The sequence below is a fragment of the Lepus europaeus genome, chromosome 22 (assembly GCF_033115175.1).
Source record: "Lepus europaeus isolate LE1 chromosome 22, mLepTim1.pri, whole genome shotgun sequence".
NCBI classification, from domain to species: Eukaryota; Metazoa; Chordata; class Mammalia; order Lagomorpha; family Leporidae; genus Lepus; species Lepus europaeus.
The window spans coordinates 36,798,518-36,817,170 of NC_084848.1; the positions used below are offsets into that span (position 1 = coordinate 36,798,518).

Genomic DNA, 18,653 nt, shown 5'->3' on the forward strand with positions numbered 1-18,653 from the left:
TCAAGGGACCCTTGTTTTCAGAAAAGGCATGGGTCCTGCATCAAAAGATGGTGGATCTGGGCAGCTTTATCTTTGAAATCTTTTTTGAAAATGAATATAAATTGTATTCCTACCTGTGATTCTGAGTGATTCCCTGACTTTTTAAATTGAATCTATCTTTTTTGATTAACCTTGACTTTTTTTTTCAAGGTGATGAATGATAACTTTGTCTCATATACTTAAAGTCTGGTAAAAAAAATATTACTAATCCTATTAAGGAAAATCCAACATTTCAGTTGAAGTATAATTGTATTTACTTATTAAATACTATTTAATATTTGTGAAGCACCAGCATACTTGTTTAATTTTAGTACAGTGGATCCAAGACCAGGTGTACATGTGATATGCACCAAGGCTAGATTACAAATTGTCATCATCGCCTTTATCATCTTTGCATTTTCTTTTCAATGCATTTGATGATTCTGTGGCGATATTTTGTGATGACGCCATATTAGTGGCAATAATAATGTTTTTGGAACCGGATAACAATGGATTGATCAGAATGTTCTGAAATGCTGGTGGGAGCTGTGAAGAAGGTCCATGTGTTATAAACCTTCACCCTCAGAGGGACGTCGGAGGCCCTACGTAGCTGCAGCAGACACTGTTTTGGGGTTAGTGAGCTAGTACGGGAGTGCTTTGCTAGTAACTGAACCACACTAACAGCCAAACTGTCACTCCTCCTGCAGGGTTAGATGCCTTTTTTTTTTTAATGGCTCCTATAGCTTAGAGCTATTAAGCAACATCTCTCAGGTGGCAATCTAGGACCTGAATGTGGCTAGATCAATAACAAAGGGCTTACAGCAGCTAATAACAATGTCTCTTGGGAGAAGAGAAGTAAGCATGACCCTGGATTGCCAGTTGCAAATCGTTTAAATCAACAATAGCACAGCTTGAATAAATTTTTGCATCGTCTAAGAATTGTGATCCCATAGCACAGGGCAAACTCCAAACTATGGTTTGTAACTCTCGGCTCATATTCTGTAACCCCCATTCCCTTCAGGATTGGTGCTAGCATCTGTGCATGGCCCTGGGGAAGCCATCCTTCCAGACTCCATAGTACCCAGTGACCAGACTGCCCATGCGAAATCAACAATAGTAACGTGTTTCAGTCCTCATATTAATGGAAGTTCTTTTTTTGTTTTTTAAAGATTTATTTATTTATTTGAAAGGCAGACCTACAGAGAGGCAGAGGCAGAGAGAGAGAGAGAGAGAGAGACAGAGAGAAAGAGAGACAGAGAGAGAGGTCTTCCATTCACTGGTTCACTCCCCAGATGGCCACAACAGCCGGAGCTGGGCCAATCCGAAGCCAGGAACCAGGAACTTCTTCCGGGTCCCCCACGTGGGTGCAGGGGCCCAGGGACTTCAGCCATCTTCTACTGCTTTCCCAGGCCATAGCAGAGAGCTGAATTGGAAGAGGAACAGCCGGGACTTGAACTGGCGTCCATATTGGATGCCAGCACTGCAGGCGGCAGCTTTACCTGCTACACCACAGCGCCAGCCCCGGAAGATTTTTTTAAAAAAGATTTCTTTATGTATGTATTTATTTGAACAGCAGAGGGTTCATCCCACAAATGGCTGCAACAGTCCAGGCTGGCCCTGGCCCAGCCCTAGCTGTTGCAGGCATTTAGGGAGTGAACCAGTAGACGGGTGTTCTCTCTCTTTCTGCCTGTCTGTTTCATCCTGTCCTTTGCCTCTGAAATTATAATTTTTAAAATAAAATTTATAGCCAGTGCCGTGGCTCACTAAGCTAATCCTCCACCTGTGGCACTAGCACACCGGGTTCTAGTCCCATTTGGGATGCCAGTTCTGTCCCGGTTGCTCCTCTTCCAGTCCAGCTCTCTGCTGTGGCCCGGGAGGGCAGTGGAGGATGGACCAAGTGCTTGGGTCCTGCACCTGCATGGGAGACCAGGAGGAAGTACCTGGTTCCTGGCTTTGGATCGGCGCAGTGCACTGGCCGTAGAGGCATTTGGGGGGTGAACCAACAGAAGGAAGACCTTTCTCTCTGTCCCTCTCTCCCTCACTGTCTAACTCTGCCTGTCAAAAAAAATAAAAAATTAAAAATTAAATTTATAAATCCTGTTTAAGTTAAAGTTGTTAAATTTGAACTATATAATCACTTAGAATAACTTTAAAGATCTCAATTTCCATATAACAGTTATTTTTAAATAAATAAGCAAATCTTTAAAAATTAAAGTTAGACTAGAATAAGTTTTGATTCATCATGCATGGTTAGTAAGATAAAGAAGATATTTGGGGCCGGCGCTGTGGCTTAATAGGCTAATCCTCCGCCTTGCGGCTTCGGCACACTGGGTTCTAGTCCCGGTTGGGGCGCCGGATTCTGTCCCAGTTGCCCCTCTTCCAGGCCAGCTCTCTGCTGTGGCCCGGGAAGGCAGTGGAGGATGGCCCAGGTCCTTGGGCCCTGCACCCGCATGGGAGACCAGGAGAAGCACCTGGCTCCTGGCTTTGGATCAGCGAGATGCGCCGGCCGCAGCGGCCATTGGAGGGTGAACCAATGGCAAAAAGGAAGACCTTTCTCTCTGTCTCTCTCTCTCACTGTCCACTCTGCCTGTCAAAAAAAAAAAAAATTTAAAAAAAGAGGATATTTGGAGTCTTTAGCGAAATATATTGACTCGGCAATCATTCTTATTTGCATGACTAGCACAAAATTGAGCCGTTATTTCTTTAACTGCTCAGGAGACACGAGGACAGAAAACTTTCAGGTTTATCATTTTAGCCTAATGTGTTAGTTGCTACTCTTTCTTTTTATAGCAGCAGATGAGGAAGACATAAATAAAATCTAAAGTTGTCGTTTAAACCTAAGTGGTATGGTGGATTGGTTTCACAAGGAAATTTGCCAATGTTCTAGATGAGTGATGGAAGAATCCCAGGAAGAAATTAGAGAGTGTGGGGCTGGCCAGCATGAGACAAGGACTGGTAATTTAGTATTTCCTACAAAGCTACATCCTCAGTAATACCAAAGTATGAGATAAATTGTTAATCTTTTTTATTTTACATTTTATTTATTTATTTGAGAGGTAGAATTACAGACAGAGAGAGGGAGAGACAAAGATCTTCCATCCGCTGGTTCACTCCTCAAATGGCTGCAACGGCTGAAGCTGGGCAGATCCGAAGCCAGGAGCCAGGAGCCAAGAGCTTCCTGCAAGTCTCCCACGTCAGTACAGGGGCCCAAGGACTTGGGCCATCCTCCACTGCTTTCCCAGGCCACAGCAGAGAGCTGGATCAGAAGAGGAGCAGCCGGAACACGAACCAGCGCCCATATGGGATGCTGGCGCCACTTAGTAGGCAGAAACTTAGCCTACTATGCCACAGCGCCAGACCCCTTATAAATTGTTAATCTTACACACATAGCAAAGAGCTATGTCTCTCATATTTAGAATTGCATATTTTTAAAATGAATTTTTTAAAGACATTTATTCGTTTGAAAGTCAGAGTTACACAGAGAGAGAAGGAGAGGTGCAGAGAGAGAGAGAGAGAGAGAGGTCTTCCATCCGCTGGTTCACTCCCCAATTGGCTGCAATGGCTGGTGCTGTGCTGATCCGAAGCCAGGAGCCAGGAGCTTCATCTGGGTCTCCAATGCGGGTGCGGGGGCCCAAGGACTTGGGCCATCTTCTACTGCTTTCCCAGGCCATGGCAGAGAGCTGGATTGGAAGTGGAGCAGCCAGGACAACAACTATTTTTATAAACAAGGTCAATCTCAATGAAAGAGCAAGGCATACATTTCTCAGGAAAAGCAGCAGTCAGTATCCTTCCTTAGCTGATTCCTGAAATTCTTTCAAAAGTCTCTTAATACTCCACAGACTTCGAGTGTCAGTATACTGTTGATGGAATTTTACTGTGTTCATCAAAACTGATGGCTATCAAATGCTTTTTATTCATCCCCATTTCACTTGTTAGTTTTTGGAAAGCTGGTTAACTGCGAAGTGCCTAATTAGGTCATGTGAGGAATATGAAGGTAAAGAAATAACTCACCTTCCAGAGATTTCTGTGCTTAGGAAAAGCAGCAGCGTTACAAAGGGAGAGAAATCTTCATTCTCATTTCCTAAGCCTTCGCTTACCTTGTGAAGACCCTTTGGAAAGGGGAGGTGCCAACAAGGTTGAAACTGCAGTGATGCATACAAGGCCGTCTGAGAACATGGAACCCAGGGATCTGAAGAAGGAGGGAACCACCCAGCAGTCCTTTACCCAACACCCCTCTGAGTTTAGGCAAGCGCATAGCCCTTTACTTAAAAAAGTTTGTTAAGTGGGGCTTGTGATAAGGACTAAAAACCTAGTGATCTGACTTTTGAAGGCAAGGTGTTCTTAACTGTTCCATTTTATTCTCTAGCTTATTCCTGCCAGCAACTCTCCTGTGGACGGTTCACCGTTTGCCCATCTGAAAGCTCCTCCCATAAAGATAACAAACATGATTCTGCCTGGTGGATTTAGCCATTACTTGGGCCCTGACTTCACTTTAACTCCTGAAATTGAAGGTATTTTGACAAAAGAGTGTGAGAGAATGTAAAACAAAGACTTCATTTCAGACAAAAATCTCACTTGGAATTTGAACATTGCTTAAGATTGTGTGCTTCTAACTTGCATTTCCCAACCTTGTTTGCTCAAGTTTCCTGCGGCCATTCTGGCTTCAGAGTCTCTAGTGTTTTTAGACTCAGCTACTAGTATGTTGTAACTAAATATTTACTGCTTGCAATGTGAACTTTGTGGCACTCACACACAATTGTTTCCTAGCTTACCTCTTTCCAAAGCTTTTCCTGCACTTTGTGTATGTCATAGCAAACAGCGACTAAAACCAGCTCCCTAGGGAATCCCCCTAGAAGTAGAAATCGGAGTCAACAGTATGCCGACAAGAACGTTGGGATGTGCAGGATACCTTACAGAGGTAACACCCTTTGCTGAAAGCACAAAAATCCATGAGGCGGATACTAGAAGAGTTTCAAGAGACAGAGGTTTAATGGAAGGAGTATGTAATAATAGTTCCTTGTATTACACATCTTAATTCAGGTTTAGAACAAGCCTATTCCCTAATGCTAGATCTTCAAAATAGCTCCCCTCTGAAGGCTCGTGGCTTCCGTCCCTTCTAGAAGCTTCCCTGTCGGTCCTTAGTCACTGTTAGGCAGTAGCTGAACGCGGCAGTGATTGTAGTGTGAGAGCCCACTGAAGGCGGTACATTGCTCCATGTCCTTAAGGTTTTAAAGGACCCCAGCCCAATGTTCTCTGTTATTATGTTATACTCATATTTTGTCTGACTTTTCTGGAAACAGAAGATTTTAATAATAATGAAGATCAATATGCTTGTGTCCAGTGGCTATAACTGTCAACCAATTGAACGTGTCAAGTTGTTATTAGCCTCCTTAATATTACAGTGTCATCTTCAAGAATATTATTTCTTTTTGGCACTAGTTCAGCCCTGGATTCTCCTCCACAACTTTCTTCATAGATACCTATCTTCAAGATTTCTATGAAGCCATTTCTTAGGGCATTCCAGAAAAGTCCTATAACTTCTTTCCTGTTTTCTGACTAGGCTGTCGCACCTGTTATCTTGAAAAGTCTAATCGTGTTGTCTGTACCTTTATTACAGTGTGCACATCTGGGTATGTTCCTATTTTTAAACGAACTAGAAAATATCAGATTGATTCACTAGCTCACAAGAATTTAATCTGTGTTCAATTCCCGGACTGTATTCCAATTCTAAAATTCCATTTGTGGTTTCCAATTCCTATCATGAAGCACACAGCCTACATTCAGTGAAATGATAAGCAAACTTTGTTACTCAGTGCTTCTCACTGTTTCATGCTAACTCTCTGAATTTCTAAATTCCAGACAAAAAAAGCAAGAATACAGGGATTTTGACCAGTAATCCTCGGAGCATCCATGCCGAAATAGCTTTCCGGCAACTCAGAGGGATAAACATCTCCCCGTCCCTTTTGTCACATCAGAGTATTGCACCTCCAGCTACACAGATATTCCAGACCAGCCATGAGGAGGGAAGGTAAAGCTGTTCTGTGTCTCACATCATTCCTCGGCACTAAAACGTGCTCTCTGCATTTGCTGGTGACACGGAGATATTGTTTATGTGTGGAAGACATCGTTTACCTAAAATGAAATTAGAAGATGTGTTTATTTGGGGGCAAAAAAATTTTTGAAATCCCTGCATATGAGGAGTCTTCAAAAAGCTCATAAAAATCGCATATTATGATGGGGTAGGAGTTCAGTGCATTGGTTAAGATGCCACTTGGGCTGCCCACACCCTGTGTCTGAGTGCCTAGGTTTGAGTCCTGTCTCCACTTCTGATTCAGTTTCCTCTTCTGATTCGGTGAATGTTCTGAGAAGCAGCAGATGATGGCTCAAGTTATTGGATGCCTGCCACTCACGTGGGAGACCTGCACTGAGATCTGGGCACCTGGCTTTAACTCAGCTCAGATCCGCTGTTGTAGATGTTTGCAGAGTGGACCAAATGGAAATCTCTTCATCTGTCTCCGTCTGCTTCTTTCTCTCTGTGTCTCCCACCACTCTCTTCTGCCTTTCAAATAAATAAAAATGTATTTAAAAATAAAATGTGTATAGTAAAAAAAAAAAAAAAAGCATGGATAGTTTCTCCCATTTTTCCACAAACTTTGTAATTTACTCTGGGAGCCAAGAAAAGATATCACATGGCACAAGGCTTCTCTTCCCAGTCACCAAACCTTTCCCACAATCCAATATCTGAAAATTGTTTCTTCAAAAATGCTCAGAAACAGGGGCAGGTGTGCAGTGGGTTAAGCCACCTCTTGGGAGACTCACATCCCATCTTGGAGTGCCTGGATTCAAGTCCTGCTTCACTTCCAGTGCAGCTTCTTTCTGATAAGGACCCCAGTAGATGGCTCAGATTCCTGGGTCCCTATCACCCATGCAGGAGACCCAGGTTGAGTTCTAAGCTCCTGGCTTTGGCCTGACCCAGCCTTGGCTGTCACGGGCATTTAGGGGGTGAGCGCCTTATAGAAGATCTCTCTCTCTCCCTCCTTTTCTTGTTCTGTTTTTCTCCATCACTCTGCATTTCAAATAAATACAAAAATGCATAGAAATGGCCATCAAGTTTGAACTCCAGGAGCACTGATGCTTCCTAGTGAGGGCCCCTGAAGTCATCTCAGGGGAACTGCTGTTACTTGGATTGTCACTGAGCAGAGCACTTCTCTTCCCCTCTTTTTTATTAATTGATGTATTTATTTGAAAGGCAGAGTTAGAGAGAGAGTCACACACACACACACACAGAGAGAGAGAGAGAGAGAGAGAGAGAGAGAGAGAGAATCTCCATCCTCTGGTTCATTCCCCAAATGACCACAACAGCCAGGGCGGGCTGGGCCAGGCCAAAGCCAGGAGCCAAGAATTCACTCTGGGTCTCCCATGTGGTGGTAGGGACCTAAGCGCTTGGGCCATCCTCTGCTGCTTTCCCAGGTGCCTTAGCAGGGAGTTGGATGGGAAGTGGAGCAACCAGGACCTGAACCGGTGCTCATATGGGATGCTGTTGCCCCTGGTGGCGGCTTAACTGCTGTGCCACAGCACTGGCCCCAAAGCAGTTCTCTTCTACTCAGCACAGCAGGGAAATTCAACTCTGAACTTGAGAATGCAGAGAATTTTTTCTCTTTAAAGTTCCCTCTTGCCCATGTCTTACGTCTGGACTCATTCCTAGCGCCCATCTCCACGTCTAAGAAAGAATCTTGCTAGTTCTCACTCAGATTTCACTTTGCTGTTCAACACCTCAGCATGTCCACATACAACCTTCTCTCTCTCTCTCTCTCTCTCTCTCTCTCTCTCTCTCTCTCATTTCATGCTCTGTTCATCTGTTAGAACGACCTCTCCCAGCGCCAGATCTGGCTCAGGCCTGGCTCTTGCCACGTTGACTGCCTCCGCTATGATCCACCACGTCCCACTGAGAACTCAGACTGCCTGACTTTGAAATAACCAAAAATAGAATCATTTTCTCTTTTTCAAAATTGCACACATATGAAATACAGAAATGCTTACTGAAGACTTATTTTAGAATTACTTTAAGTTAGCTGATCTGTTAAGAAATTGTCTCCTTTCTCTCTCTCTCTCTCTCTCTCTCTCTCTCCACCCCCCCCCATGTAAATAAAAAATAATTTTCAAAATTAGGGCACCATTATTTGACTCATAAATATCTTACTTCTTACAGAATTCCTGGGAGCAACTTTTCAAGATCAAATCAACTGTAACTGCCCGAAGAGAAACTGGCAGACTCCAGAAATCCAGGTCTGCCCAGAAGCTACCCAGACGGCGGTCAGCAAAAAACAACAGAAAGAGGACCACGTCCCTGCTACCACGGCTCTTCAGCTCCACTCGAAGACAGTCTATCAGCTTTGATGAGTTTCCTATCACCTCTCTTAAACTTTCTTTATGGTTATCTTAGTTCTTTGTGTGAATGTCTCTATTACAAAATCATGATCTATCATATCCTACAACAACTTAAAAATACAGAAGTGACACGAAATATAGTCCCGAGAATCAAATGCTTAGTTCCAGAACGAGAAGCGCTTGGCTGTACAAATCTCATGGTGGTGTGTCATGTGACCATCTTAAGAGGGAGGAGATGAGCACCCTTGCACCTGAGAATGAGCTCTTTGTCTGGGGCTCCATGACACTAAAGCATACACTTTTCATCAAACACAACTGTTTTGCTAGTTGAACTACAAGATAACTTTAGGACTATACTGTGAAAACTGAACTTCACACTGCTGAAGCCCTCAGAATTGTTTAGAGATGTGGGCATTAATATGAATTCCTAAGTGCAGCTGACTGTGGGAGAACAGAAGAGTCCTATTTCATGTGCAGATTGTTGAGTTGTGCCTACAGTGGTACAATTGTACAAGCAGTTTCAGCCAAAGGGGCACATATTCAAACGAGTGGACACACTGAAAATCCTCACCTTCAGTTATTGTATCTCCCAGGAAATAATTTTCTGAACTATTCCATTGTACATTACTAAGAGATATCACAAACCCATAACATATGGTTTTGAATTGGTTTGCTTGTTAAATACAACTCTTTGATGACTAAATTGTCAATCCCATTTTGACATAAATAGATTCCATGATTCAAAAAATGTTCTATTTTAATTTTAAAGAACTGTTGCAACACTGCATATAGTTTTCAAAGATTGTATGTGTTCCCTGCGTGAAAATAAATTGTTTTTAACTAAAATATTTATACTTAATAATCTATCTGGAAATAGTTTTAAAGGTATTTTGGAAACTAATTTCAATGTATATGCAACAATTTTTTATTTATTCTTTAAATACTGTCTGTTATTTAATCATGTAATGTTTAAAATTTCAAACCTAATTAAATATAGATTTTTACACTTCTCAATGTGTGATTTTTGAACAACTATTACACTCAGGTGGAAATAAAGTCCTTTATTTAAAAAGTAGTAATGCAAGGGCCGGTGTTGTGGTGTAGCCAGTCAAGGCGTGGAGCTGCAGTCTGGGGCACCCACATGCCGTATTACAGTGTCCAGTCTGGCTTCTCTGCACTCCGGTCCAGCTCCCTGCTACGTGCCAGGGAAGGAAGCAGACGGTGGATCAAGTACCCACGTCGGAGGCCTGGGTGGTTCCTGGCTGTTGGTTTTGGCTTGGCCCAACCCTGGCTGTATTTGGGGAGTGAACCAGCAGATGGAAGAGGTCTCTCTCCCCTGATACTCTGCCTTTCAAATAAATAAATAAATCTTAAAAACAAAAACCCACCACCATGCAGTTCTAAAGATGACCAGAAGGGGTCCTGGTTGCCCTTTGGTTGTGACAGCTGCTTCACTAGCGCTGTCAGTTTCTCTTCTCTATTAAGAAATGGGCATCATTAAGAGTATGTATGAATGAAACGCTGAATATGCGTTTCTTTCATAATAAAAACTGTCTTTTTAAATAATGAGCTAATGGGGAAAAAGAAATGTAGTAAGTTTTCACTGAAGAAAAATCTTCAAGAATAGAAAGGTGAAGAGCAGAAAAAACATAACTTATTAATACCATATCCACGTATTTCTTCCTAGCCATTTTCCCGTGGATTTTAAATATGATATTTTAAATTAGATTTTATGTATACAGTATTAAATTTTGAGGTATCATAATTCTTAACAAAGTTTTAATTAAATTTTAAGTACATCTGAATTTCTTCTTGAAATATACAATTTGGTAATGACATGAATAATAATAAATATATATGTAGCCTTGTTTGGTGTCTGAACAGAGACACAGGCTCAAGCTTCACGAATCTTTCAATGTAAATATACGATAAATAATTTCAAATAAAAACAGTGAGGGGAGTGGGCGTTTGGCCTAGTGGTTAAGATGGTGCTTGGGCTGCCCACGTCTTTTTATTGGCAGGCCAGCTTCACTCTCAACTCCAGTTCCTGGGAGGCAGCAGGTGGCTCTGGGAGTTGGTTCCCTGCCACCTACATGAGAGACCTGGGTTGAACATTCCTGGCTCCCAGCTTCAGGCCTGCTCAGCCCTGGCTGTTGTGAGCATTTGGGGAGTGAAATCACAGTAGAGAGCTGTCTGTCTTTGACTCTCAATTAATTAATTCAAAAGGGGAGTCATGAGACCCAAATAAATGAAATTTTAAAAAGAACCGAAAGATGATTTTTTTTTTTTTATCTACATGAGTTAACATAGAGTAAAGAATTTTTTTCTGTCATAGCAGTGGCTGTCACCAGCATGATGATGTACAGTTCCCCTGGAAATATCTATGAATGTTAAACTTTAGTAATGGACAGTTCATAAGGCAGTATCTGTAGCTCCATCCCTTTCCTAGTCAGCAAAACAAATGAAAATGCCATTGAATATGAAAACAGTTAAATTGATCTATATTATATTATATTATCTATAATTGTTCAATAAGAACATCACGATTCTACTTTTGTACTCCTAGATTTTTCTACTGACACAAAATTAACTCTGTGAACATATTTTTACCTAGAATATTTAGCATTCACTGTATATGTGTGTTTGTTTATAGGCAATCATGACTATTTAAAAGTCATATTTAACTAACATGCCATTTCACTATCCATAAGCTACTCTACATTATGAGAAGTGTTTAATGTTTTGAAACATTAGAATTTACTCTAAGCCAACATTAGAATTTACTCCTAGCTTCAATTCAGTATTACTTAGATGAAAGAACATAAACGATGTGTAGTTCTATTTAAGTAGAAGCCAGCACTTTCAGCTATGTTCTGGTCATTATTCAATGAATCTAAACAAATCAGTTTGTGTATGGGGTGGAAACTGGTTTTTCTAATACTTCCATTATGAAACAGAACTTCCGGACAGCCTGCAAGTGTTTAACTATTTCTCTTGTTTTCCTGCATTGCTGAAATACTTTTACATAAAGATGCCTACTAACTGGTAGATCAAGCCCATAATTTTCTTTTCTAACTAGATTGGCAGAACTATACAGTTACTTCATCAGTAACAGTCTGTGTCTGCAAGTTTTTATTTTACAAAAATTAAATCATTTTACTATGACTGTTTCTTTCCATTTTGTCTTGTAAATTTCTCAGAATACATTTCTCAGACTCAATGGTATGCATTTTGTAATTTTAACATTTTGATTTGATGATGTCTTTTCCTTATGATTTATACAATGATTTGCTAGCATGTAATTTTGTAATCTAGGAATAGCATATTCAAAGAAACTTTAGAGATATCTTTCATATTAATTTCCCGAAATAAAATTATTTATTTTTTATTTTTTATTAGGCCTATCTTAGCTACTTGTTCTTCTAGATACATTTTAAAGGTTTGTCAATATTGTAATTTTCTATATAAGATACTGATGGTTGTGGATTGCATAATTTAAAGTTAGAAGAGATTTTTTCTTTTTATTCTAGCATTTAATATAATACTGTTTCTATATGCTCTGATTAAGAATCCATCAGGATAATGTATCTTGCTAAGTTTTTAAAAAAGAATTATAGTTTGATCAAACATTAAGATAGAAATATATGTAAAGGACTTTTGACAAAAAGCATTTTGCATATTCATCTCTAGTTGGTTAAAATATTTCATATTAGGAGTTATTTTTAAACATTACAAATACAAAAAAAGGTGAATGATGTTCTTATTATTTCTGTAAACCATAAAAATAACAATTTTAAATAGAAAAAGTGAGGTGGTATGATTTAAAAGCTATAGACTTTAACCATAACCTGTGTGTTTTGCGTTTTCCTGTTTATAAAACAAGGTTTGCTTCCTAAAAAATGTTTTTGACAATTTTAGTTGTTTGGCTCTACTATTTGTTCTGGATTTAAGGGTAACATAGCTTTCTCTTAAGCTTCCCTCCCATAATGTTTTACAAGTGTGTCTCTCAAAAAACAAAAAAGACTAATCTGTAAAAAAAATATCAATAACATTTTTAAGTTTCCAATTATTTCTTATTCCTTCCTATCAATTTGGCTTAAAACAGGTATTTACAAACACTCGTAGCCTACTTTCTTACGGCCTTTCATTTTTTATAAAGTGCTTTAAGAGAGTTCAATCAACCTTAATGGTGCATTTTTAGTTAAGGAAATAGAATGGGGAGAAGTCAATTTGAGCTCCCGGAGGAACAAGTGCCTTCAGAAAGAATAGGCATAAATGGGTTTAGAAAACAGAGAGTGCGGGTGAAACGCGCTGAGCGGAGCACTCAGCGGGGCCGGATACAATGGAAAGAGTAAAACACTGCCGAGCTTTTTAAGCTGCATACAATCGAACAATGGACTGGATCCAGCCATCTATGTTAAACTGTTAAAGGATAGGTGAAAAGCAAGCTGGGAGTCTAGAAAGGGTGTTGAGGAACAGTAGAGTGAAGACCTTTAAATCTAAAGAAAATGAATGCAGTCATTCAATAGGATGGAAATGAAGTCAAAATTGGCATATTTCCTTGGTTAATTTACCTTGTGAAGGGCTCTGTTCTGTTTTATGGATTAAACCATGATTAGCAATGAAATACTTGTAGTCTTTCAAGTGCCACTATTGGAGTTTTTAATCAACACAGCGTATATCTGTGAATTTTATCATATAGACACATACATGCATGCAAGTAAGAAAACAACATATAGTCTCTTATAATTGTAGCAACTCAATGGTAACCACAACAATCAGTGCACTGCATTGAGTTTCCCGTACTCAAAAAAAAAAACCAAAAAACAAAACAAAAAAAAAACAAAGGAAGCTAATTCAAAATAAAAATAGAAAATTCAGCTTAGTAGTACATTGCTCATAGAATAGGGTATTTTAGAATGATTGAGTGGCTTAATTTTTTCAATTAGCTTTCTCAGAGGACTTGTACGTCCTGGGGAAATTTTTCTTAAATGTGTTTATATACTTTTCCTGTTTTAATAAATACAATAAATAGTTTTCAATGATTTATAGTGCTTCAGGGTCATAATCCTGAGTAGTTTACAATTTTAGGGAAATGTAGCTTTAAAAATACATAGAATGTATCCTGAACTTAGGCTATAACCTTGGAAGTTGCTTATGGTCAAGATCCATGATAGGTACTTTTGTCCTTTGGCCTGCTTTTTGTGTGTGTGTTCCTTCTTTATGAATTTCTCGAGTCAGTGGAAGGTTCTGGCATTAACTGAGCCTTTACCACATTGTTAAATTAAGTTTTGAATGAAGCTGTACTCACTGAAGCCAATGTTAAAATCTCTATAAATAGAAACGAAATTAAACTGAAGTCCAAACATCTATCAGTGTTAACAAGCTGGGCCCTTGTTAACTCTCAAAAGGAGGAACCATGAAGACGTCAGTCTGTCCGTGAACCCTGAGCATCCTCTCCTGAGTTACTGAATGCTCTAGAGCCTGTTTATTCTTTTTAAGATTTGGCGCTGATTATGGTTGACTTTATCAAGAATTTAAATAACAAAGATTTCAAAAACTGATTTTCTAGCATTTTGGAGCTGTTTTAAAATAATGCTATTTACAGACTTTTCCCCCATGCATTGTAAGAAAATGAGAATAGAAATTTGTAGTTACAACTTGAATATTTCAGATGCTTCAGTGCCAGCATCCCATATGGGCACCAGTTCAAGTCCCAGCTGCTCCACTCCAATCCAGCTCTCTGTTATGGCCTGGGGAAGCAGTAGAAGATGGCCCAAGTCCTTGGGCCCCCTGCACCTGCGTGGGAGACCCTGAAGAAGTTTCTGGCTCCTGGCTTTGGATTGGCGCAGCTCTGGCTGTTGCAGCCAATTGGGGAGTGAACCAGCAGATGGAAGACCTCTCTCTCTGCCTCTCCTTTCTGTGTAACTCTGACTTTTAAATAAATAAATAAATCTTTAAAAAAATTTTTAGAGGAGAAAACATTGAAAACAGCTATCAAAGATAGTAACACCCAAACTTACTTTTTAAAGAGGATTGTTTTTATGAAGGAAATTAGTTTTGTCTGCAAACCACTTTTATATCTCAAAAATAATTTTTAGAAGTGAGGTATTTGTTTCTAATGTTAGATCCTTCAAATTTTTTTATCAGTTATTTTCAATTACATTCAGAGGATTAATTGAAAAGACAATCATAAAACTATCTGGGGATGATCAAATGAAAACAAAGCAAAAATAATGGTTTCTAGAGTAATTTTATCTGTATTTGGTTATAAATAAACTTGAACTCCCTTACTGGATTATAATTATTTATTTTACCTTTGATTGAACTGCTTATTTTACACTGAAGTCAGTTATTCATATAAATACGTATTTTGTTTCTCACCGCATTTTATAATTTATTCATCATGTTTATTATGAGTCTTTTCATGATATTTGAGGGAGAAATGAATCAAGCTGATTTTTCAAAGTTTTGAAATAAGATGTACTAATTTAATTTGAAAGCACAAGATTGTATAAAAATATTTAAACTATATGGGGTTATATTTTTTTAAACTGATACTATTCATTGCATTTAAGCCTGCTTAATCTTTTGTGTGTGCAATCAATTCACCACAGCTACATGTTCTATATGTTAAAGAGTTTAAGGACATGAATTACGTTACGGTGGAGAATACACAACTAACAAAAAGAATGATGAAGTCCAAAAGCTGTCACGTGCATACTAGGTCACTTCCATTGCGTGGCATCCTCTTCCTACTGTCGCTTGCATTTATTAGAAATGAGTATGTCACCACTGGGACACCGAAAAATCAGCTGTGAACAGACTTTTACCAAGTGCTCAATTGAATACACCATGCCTATGTCAGTGTAACAGAGAAAACAATAGGAGAATCAACCCCCAAGATGGAAGGAATTTTTGTCTTCCAGGGGTTGCAAACTTGGACTTCAGTGAGATGCTGCAAAACCCACATGAAGAAAAACTCCACAGCCAGAGACACATCAACTGCGCTGTTAGACACGCTCTGTGATCCACACCCTCCACTAGGCCTTTGGTTACACCCTTCACTGTCCTCCTGCTCTGTGACTCCAGGGACTGACTTTTTTCTTTTTAAGATTTGATTTATTTGAGAGGCAGAGTTACAGAGAGAGGGAGAGAGAGAGAGGTCTTCCATCTGCTGGTTCACTCTCCAATTGGCTGCAATGGCCGGAGCTGCACCGATCCGAAGTCAGGAGCCAGGAGCTTCTTCCGGGTCTCCCACATGGGTGTCAGGAACCAAAGCACTTGGGCCATCTTCTGCTGCTTTCCCAGGTGCATTAGCAGGAAGCTGGATCGGAAGTGCATTAGCAGGGACCAGGACATGAACCAGTGCCCATATGGGATGCCAGAGGTGGCAGCTTTACCCACTGTGCCAGGACACCTGCCCAAGACTGACTTTTAAGGATAATACCAACCAGGGTGCTTTGAGCTAAGCCATAGTGAAGGCCCTAGAAGTAGATCAGAGGAGATATTTAGGCTTTAGCAGCAACTGCATTCCTACGTCTCCAGGTTCTATGAACTCTCTTCCCTTCTACCTTCATGCCTGTAGGGTTTCAAGGTCAGACGATCCACCATTCTTGGTTCCCCTCCCCTAATCCCATCTATGGTTTTGCAGTAAACTTGGCACTGAACCTCTCCATGACCCCATTTGACTGTGCCATCTGTTTCCTCCAAAAACCCAGGACATGTAGCCACATGATGCAAACATGTATGATACTGTGGATCATACTTTAAAATTCAAAATGGAAAAAGTATCAATGGAAAAACTGAAATATCTCATCATTTCCTCTTATCATCTATTACTCTTCTGGTTTGGAGCTAAATATTTTGTTGTACAGAAAGATGCTTACGTTGGGTTGATGGTGTGATGTTCAACATAAAATATAGCCTTGAGTTCTGGAAGCAATATAAAAATAGTTTCATGAGGACACAATTGGGATTGAAGGGAACCCAGCTCCTTGTTGTTTATATAACATTTCCTATTCCTTCTTATGCACCAAAAAGATTTATCCTGAACCAAAAAAAAAGGGGGGGGGATTAGAACTATGATTCACCACAAAATTTCTTAGTTTCATCAAGAATCATACTGACCCCACAAATAAGCAAGAACTGGATCATACAAGTGTGTTTTTTCTACTGAAGTAGAAAATGCAACAAATACTTGAGCATTTAAACTCAGTTTTTCTTGTAACCTTACGAGAACCTAACAGCCATATCTCTAACCCACTGATAGAAAGAATTTCTAATCTGGTGCCCATTTACAGTGGCTTGCTTCTAATCAGAGCACATAATTTTTTCCTGCATTCAACAGAGATGTCAATGATATTGATAACTGTAGCAAACACCAAAGTACTAATTATCATAGATAATAATCATCCATAGATACTAAAATTTATAAATGACTGTATAAACAGGATAATTTCATAGTCTCTAAAAACTTCTCCACAATATATGCTTCAACTGCAAGTGGAAGAACAGTTAACTTTGTGGTAGAAAAACCTGTTAAACACTAACCAGGTAATCCTACTTAATTAACATCACCATAATAAGGCATGTCAATCCTGGTAGGATGCATTGAAAAAAGGCACATCAAGGCCTGATATGTCTTGGAAATAGTTGAGTTAGTGGGAATTTTTAGAAGAAAATGTATCTATTCTATTCATGCCATTGGAAAAGAATAGAAAAAAATTAATACTGTTACTCTATGAGGACCGCTATTTTTGCTTTTTGTCAATTGAGCTAAAAAATACACAGTGCAATCTTAAAATGTAAAATGAACTATATCTTAGCTAGAAAGATGAGGAATTACTTAAAGATAGACAAAAGATTTGAAAATTGTGGAAAAGCCATCCAGTTACCTTCCAGGGTCTGTCCTGTTCTCCCCCCAGACAGGTCGTTAGGTAGGCACAATGATTCCTTGCTGCTCAGGGTGACCATTCGTTGGGCCAGTGACATAGATGCGGCAGTGTTGTATGAAAACTTTCTGGAAGTCTCTTTACAAAGGATAGGAAGAGTGATTTCCCCTTTTAGGAGGGCAGCGCTCTGGCTGTCCCAGGAGGCTATCATGACCAGAGAAGTGGTGGGAGGCAACTGGACCGCCCCACCAATCCCTGGAACTGCCCTCCCAACTCTCGGCTAACTCCACATTTATTTTATATGGCACGAAATAAACATGTCTTCCTAACTCATTCTTAGTATGGTCTCTGTTTCATGAAGCTCAACCTAATCTTGATAAAGGAACACTCCCAGAAGAGATGTGAAGGACTTTTGTGTTAAAATAGCAAACAGATACAACTCAGAAAGAGAACAAAGGAGGAACGTATTAATTGTAATACTTTATTTTTTATTTTTTTTGGGGGGGGGGAGAGGAGGAGAGAGAGAGAGAGAGAGAGAGAGAGAGAGAGAGAGCTCTTCCATCCACTGATTCACTTCCTAAACCCACAACATGGCCAAAGCAACAGTGCAGGTCTCCCACGTGGGTTATAGGCTCCATATACTTGAGCCATTGCTGCTGCCTCGTGGGCTCTTTACTGGCAGGAACAAGAGTCAGGACTCAAACCTAGGCACTCTGATGTCTGATCCAGCCAGGTATCTGAACTGCATCCTAATAGGCCAAATGTCCACCCTCAGAATTGTAATACTTTATACAATTTTTACTGTATTTCACATTATACATTTGAGCATTTTCCATGGTATTACAAAGCTAATGTTAAATATAATTTGAATATTTGTATTATTATATTCAACCAAGGGGAAATACTGTAACTTTTTTGGGTAACATGTATTTATTTGAAAGGCAGAGTTACAGAGAGAGACAGAGATCTTCCGTCTGCTGAAACACTCCCCCAGATGGCTGTATCAGCTGAGCCTTGGCCAGGCCAAAGCCAGGAGCTTCCTTCCAATCTCCCACGTGGGTGCAGGGGCCCAAACATTTGGGCCATCTTCTGCTGTTTCCTATCACACTAGCAGGGAGCAGGATCAGAAGTGGAGCAGCTGGCTCTCAAACTGGTGCCCCTATGGGATGCTGGTGTTGCAGGCAGCCACTTTACTTACTATGTCACAACACTGGCCTCCTGTAATTTTCTTAGTCATCGAAACTTGGAACATTTAAGTTGCTTCCAACTTCCCAGAATTAGAAACAGGCAACAAACATGCATGTGCATAAATCCCTTTTCTTCTTTGTGGAAAGCAGTAATCACTTAAATGGT

General features: G+C 40.0%; 1 protein-coding gene and 1 pseudogene across 1 annotated transcript in view; one reads left to right on the forward strand and one right to left on the reverse strand.

The window, feature by feature from the left end:
- LRRC9 (leucine rich repeat containing 9) overlaps positions 1 to 8,267 on the forward strand; it is a 105,828-nt gene extending 97,561 nt beyond the window's left edge. Inside the window, exons 30-32 of the mRNA XM_062181554.1 lie at positions 4,385 to 4,529; positions 5,878 to 6,046; positions 8,228 to 8,267. Coding sequence (XP_062037538.1) covers positions 4,385 to 4,529; positions 5,878 to 6,046; positions 8,228 to 8,267 — 354 coding nt within the window. The remainder of the gene's footprint in view (positions 1 to 4,384; positions 4,530 to 5,877; positions 6,047 to 8,227) is intronic.
- LOC133751679 (transcription initiation factor TFIID subunit 9-like) lies at positions 400 to 1,094 on the reverse strand (annotated as a pseudogene).
- Positions 8,268 to 18,653: the final 10,386 nt, after the last annotated feature.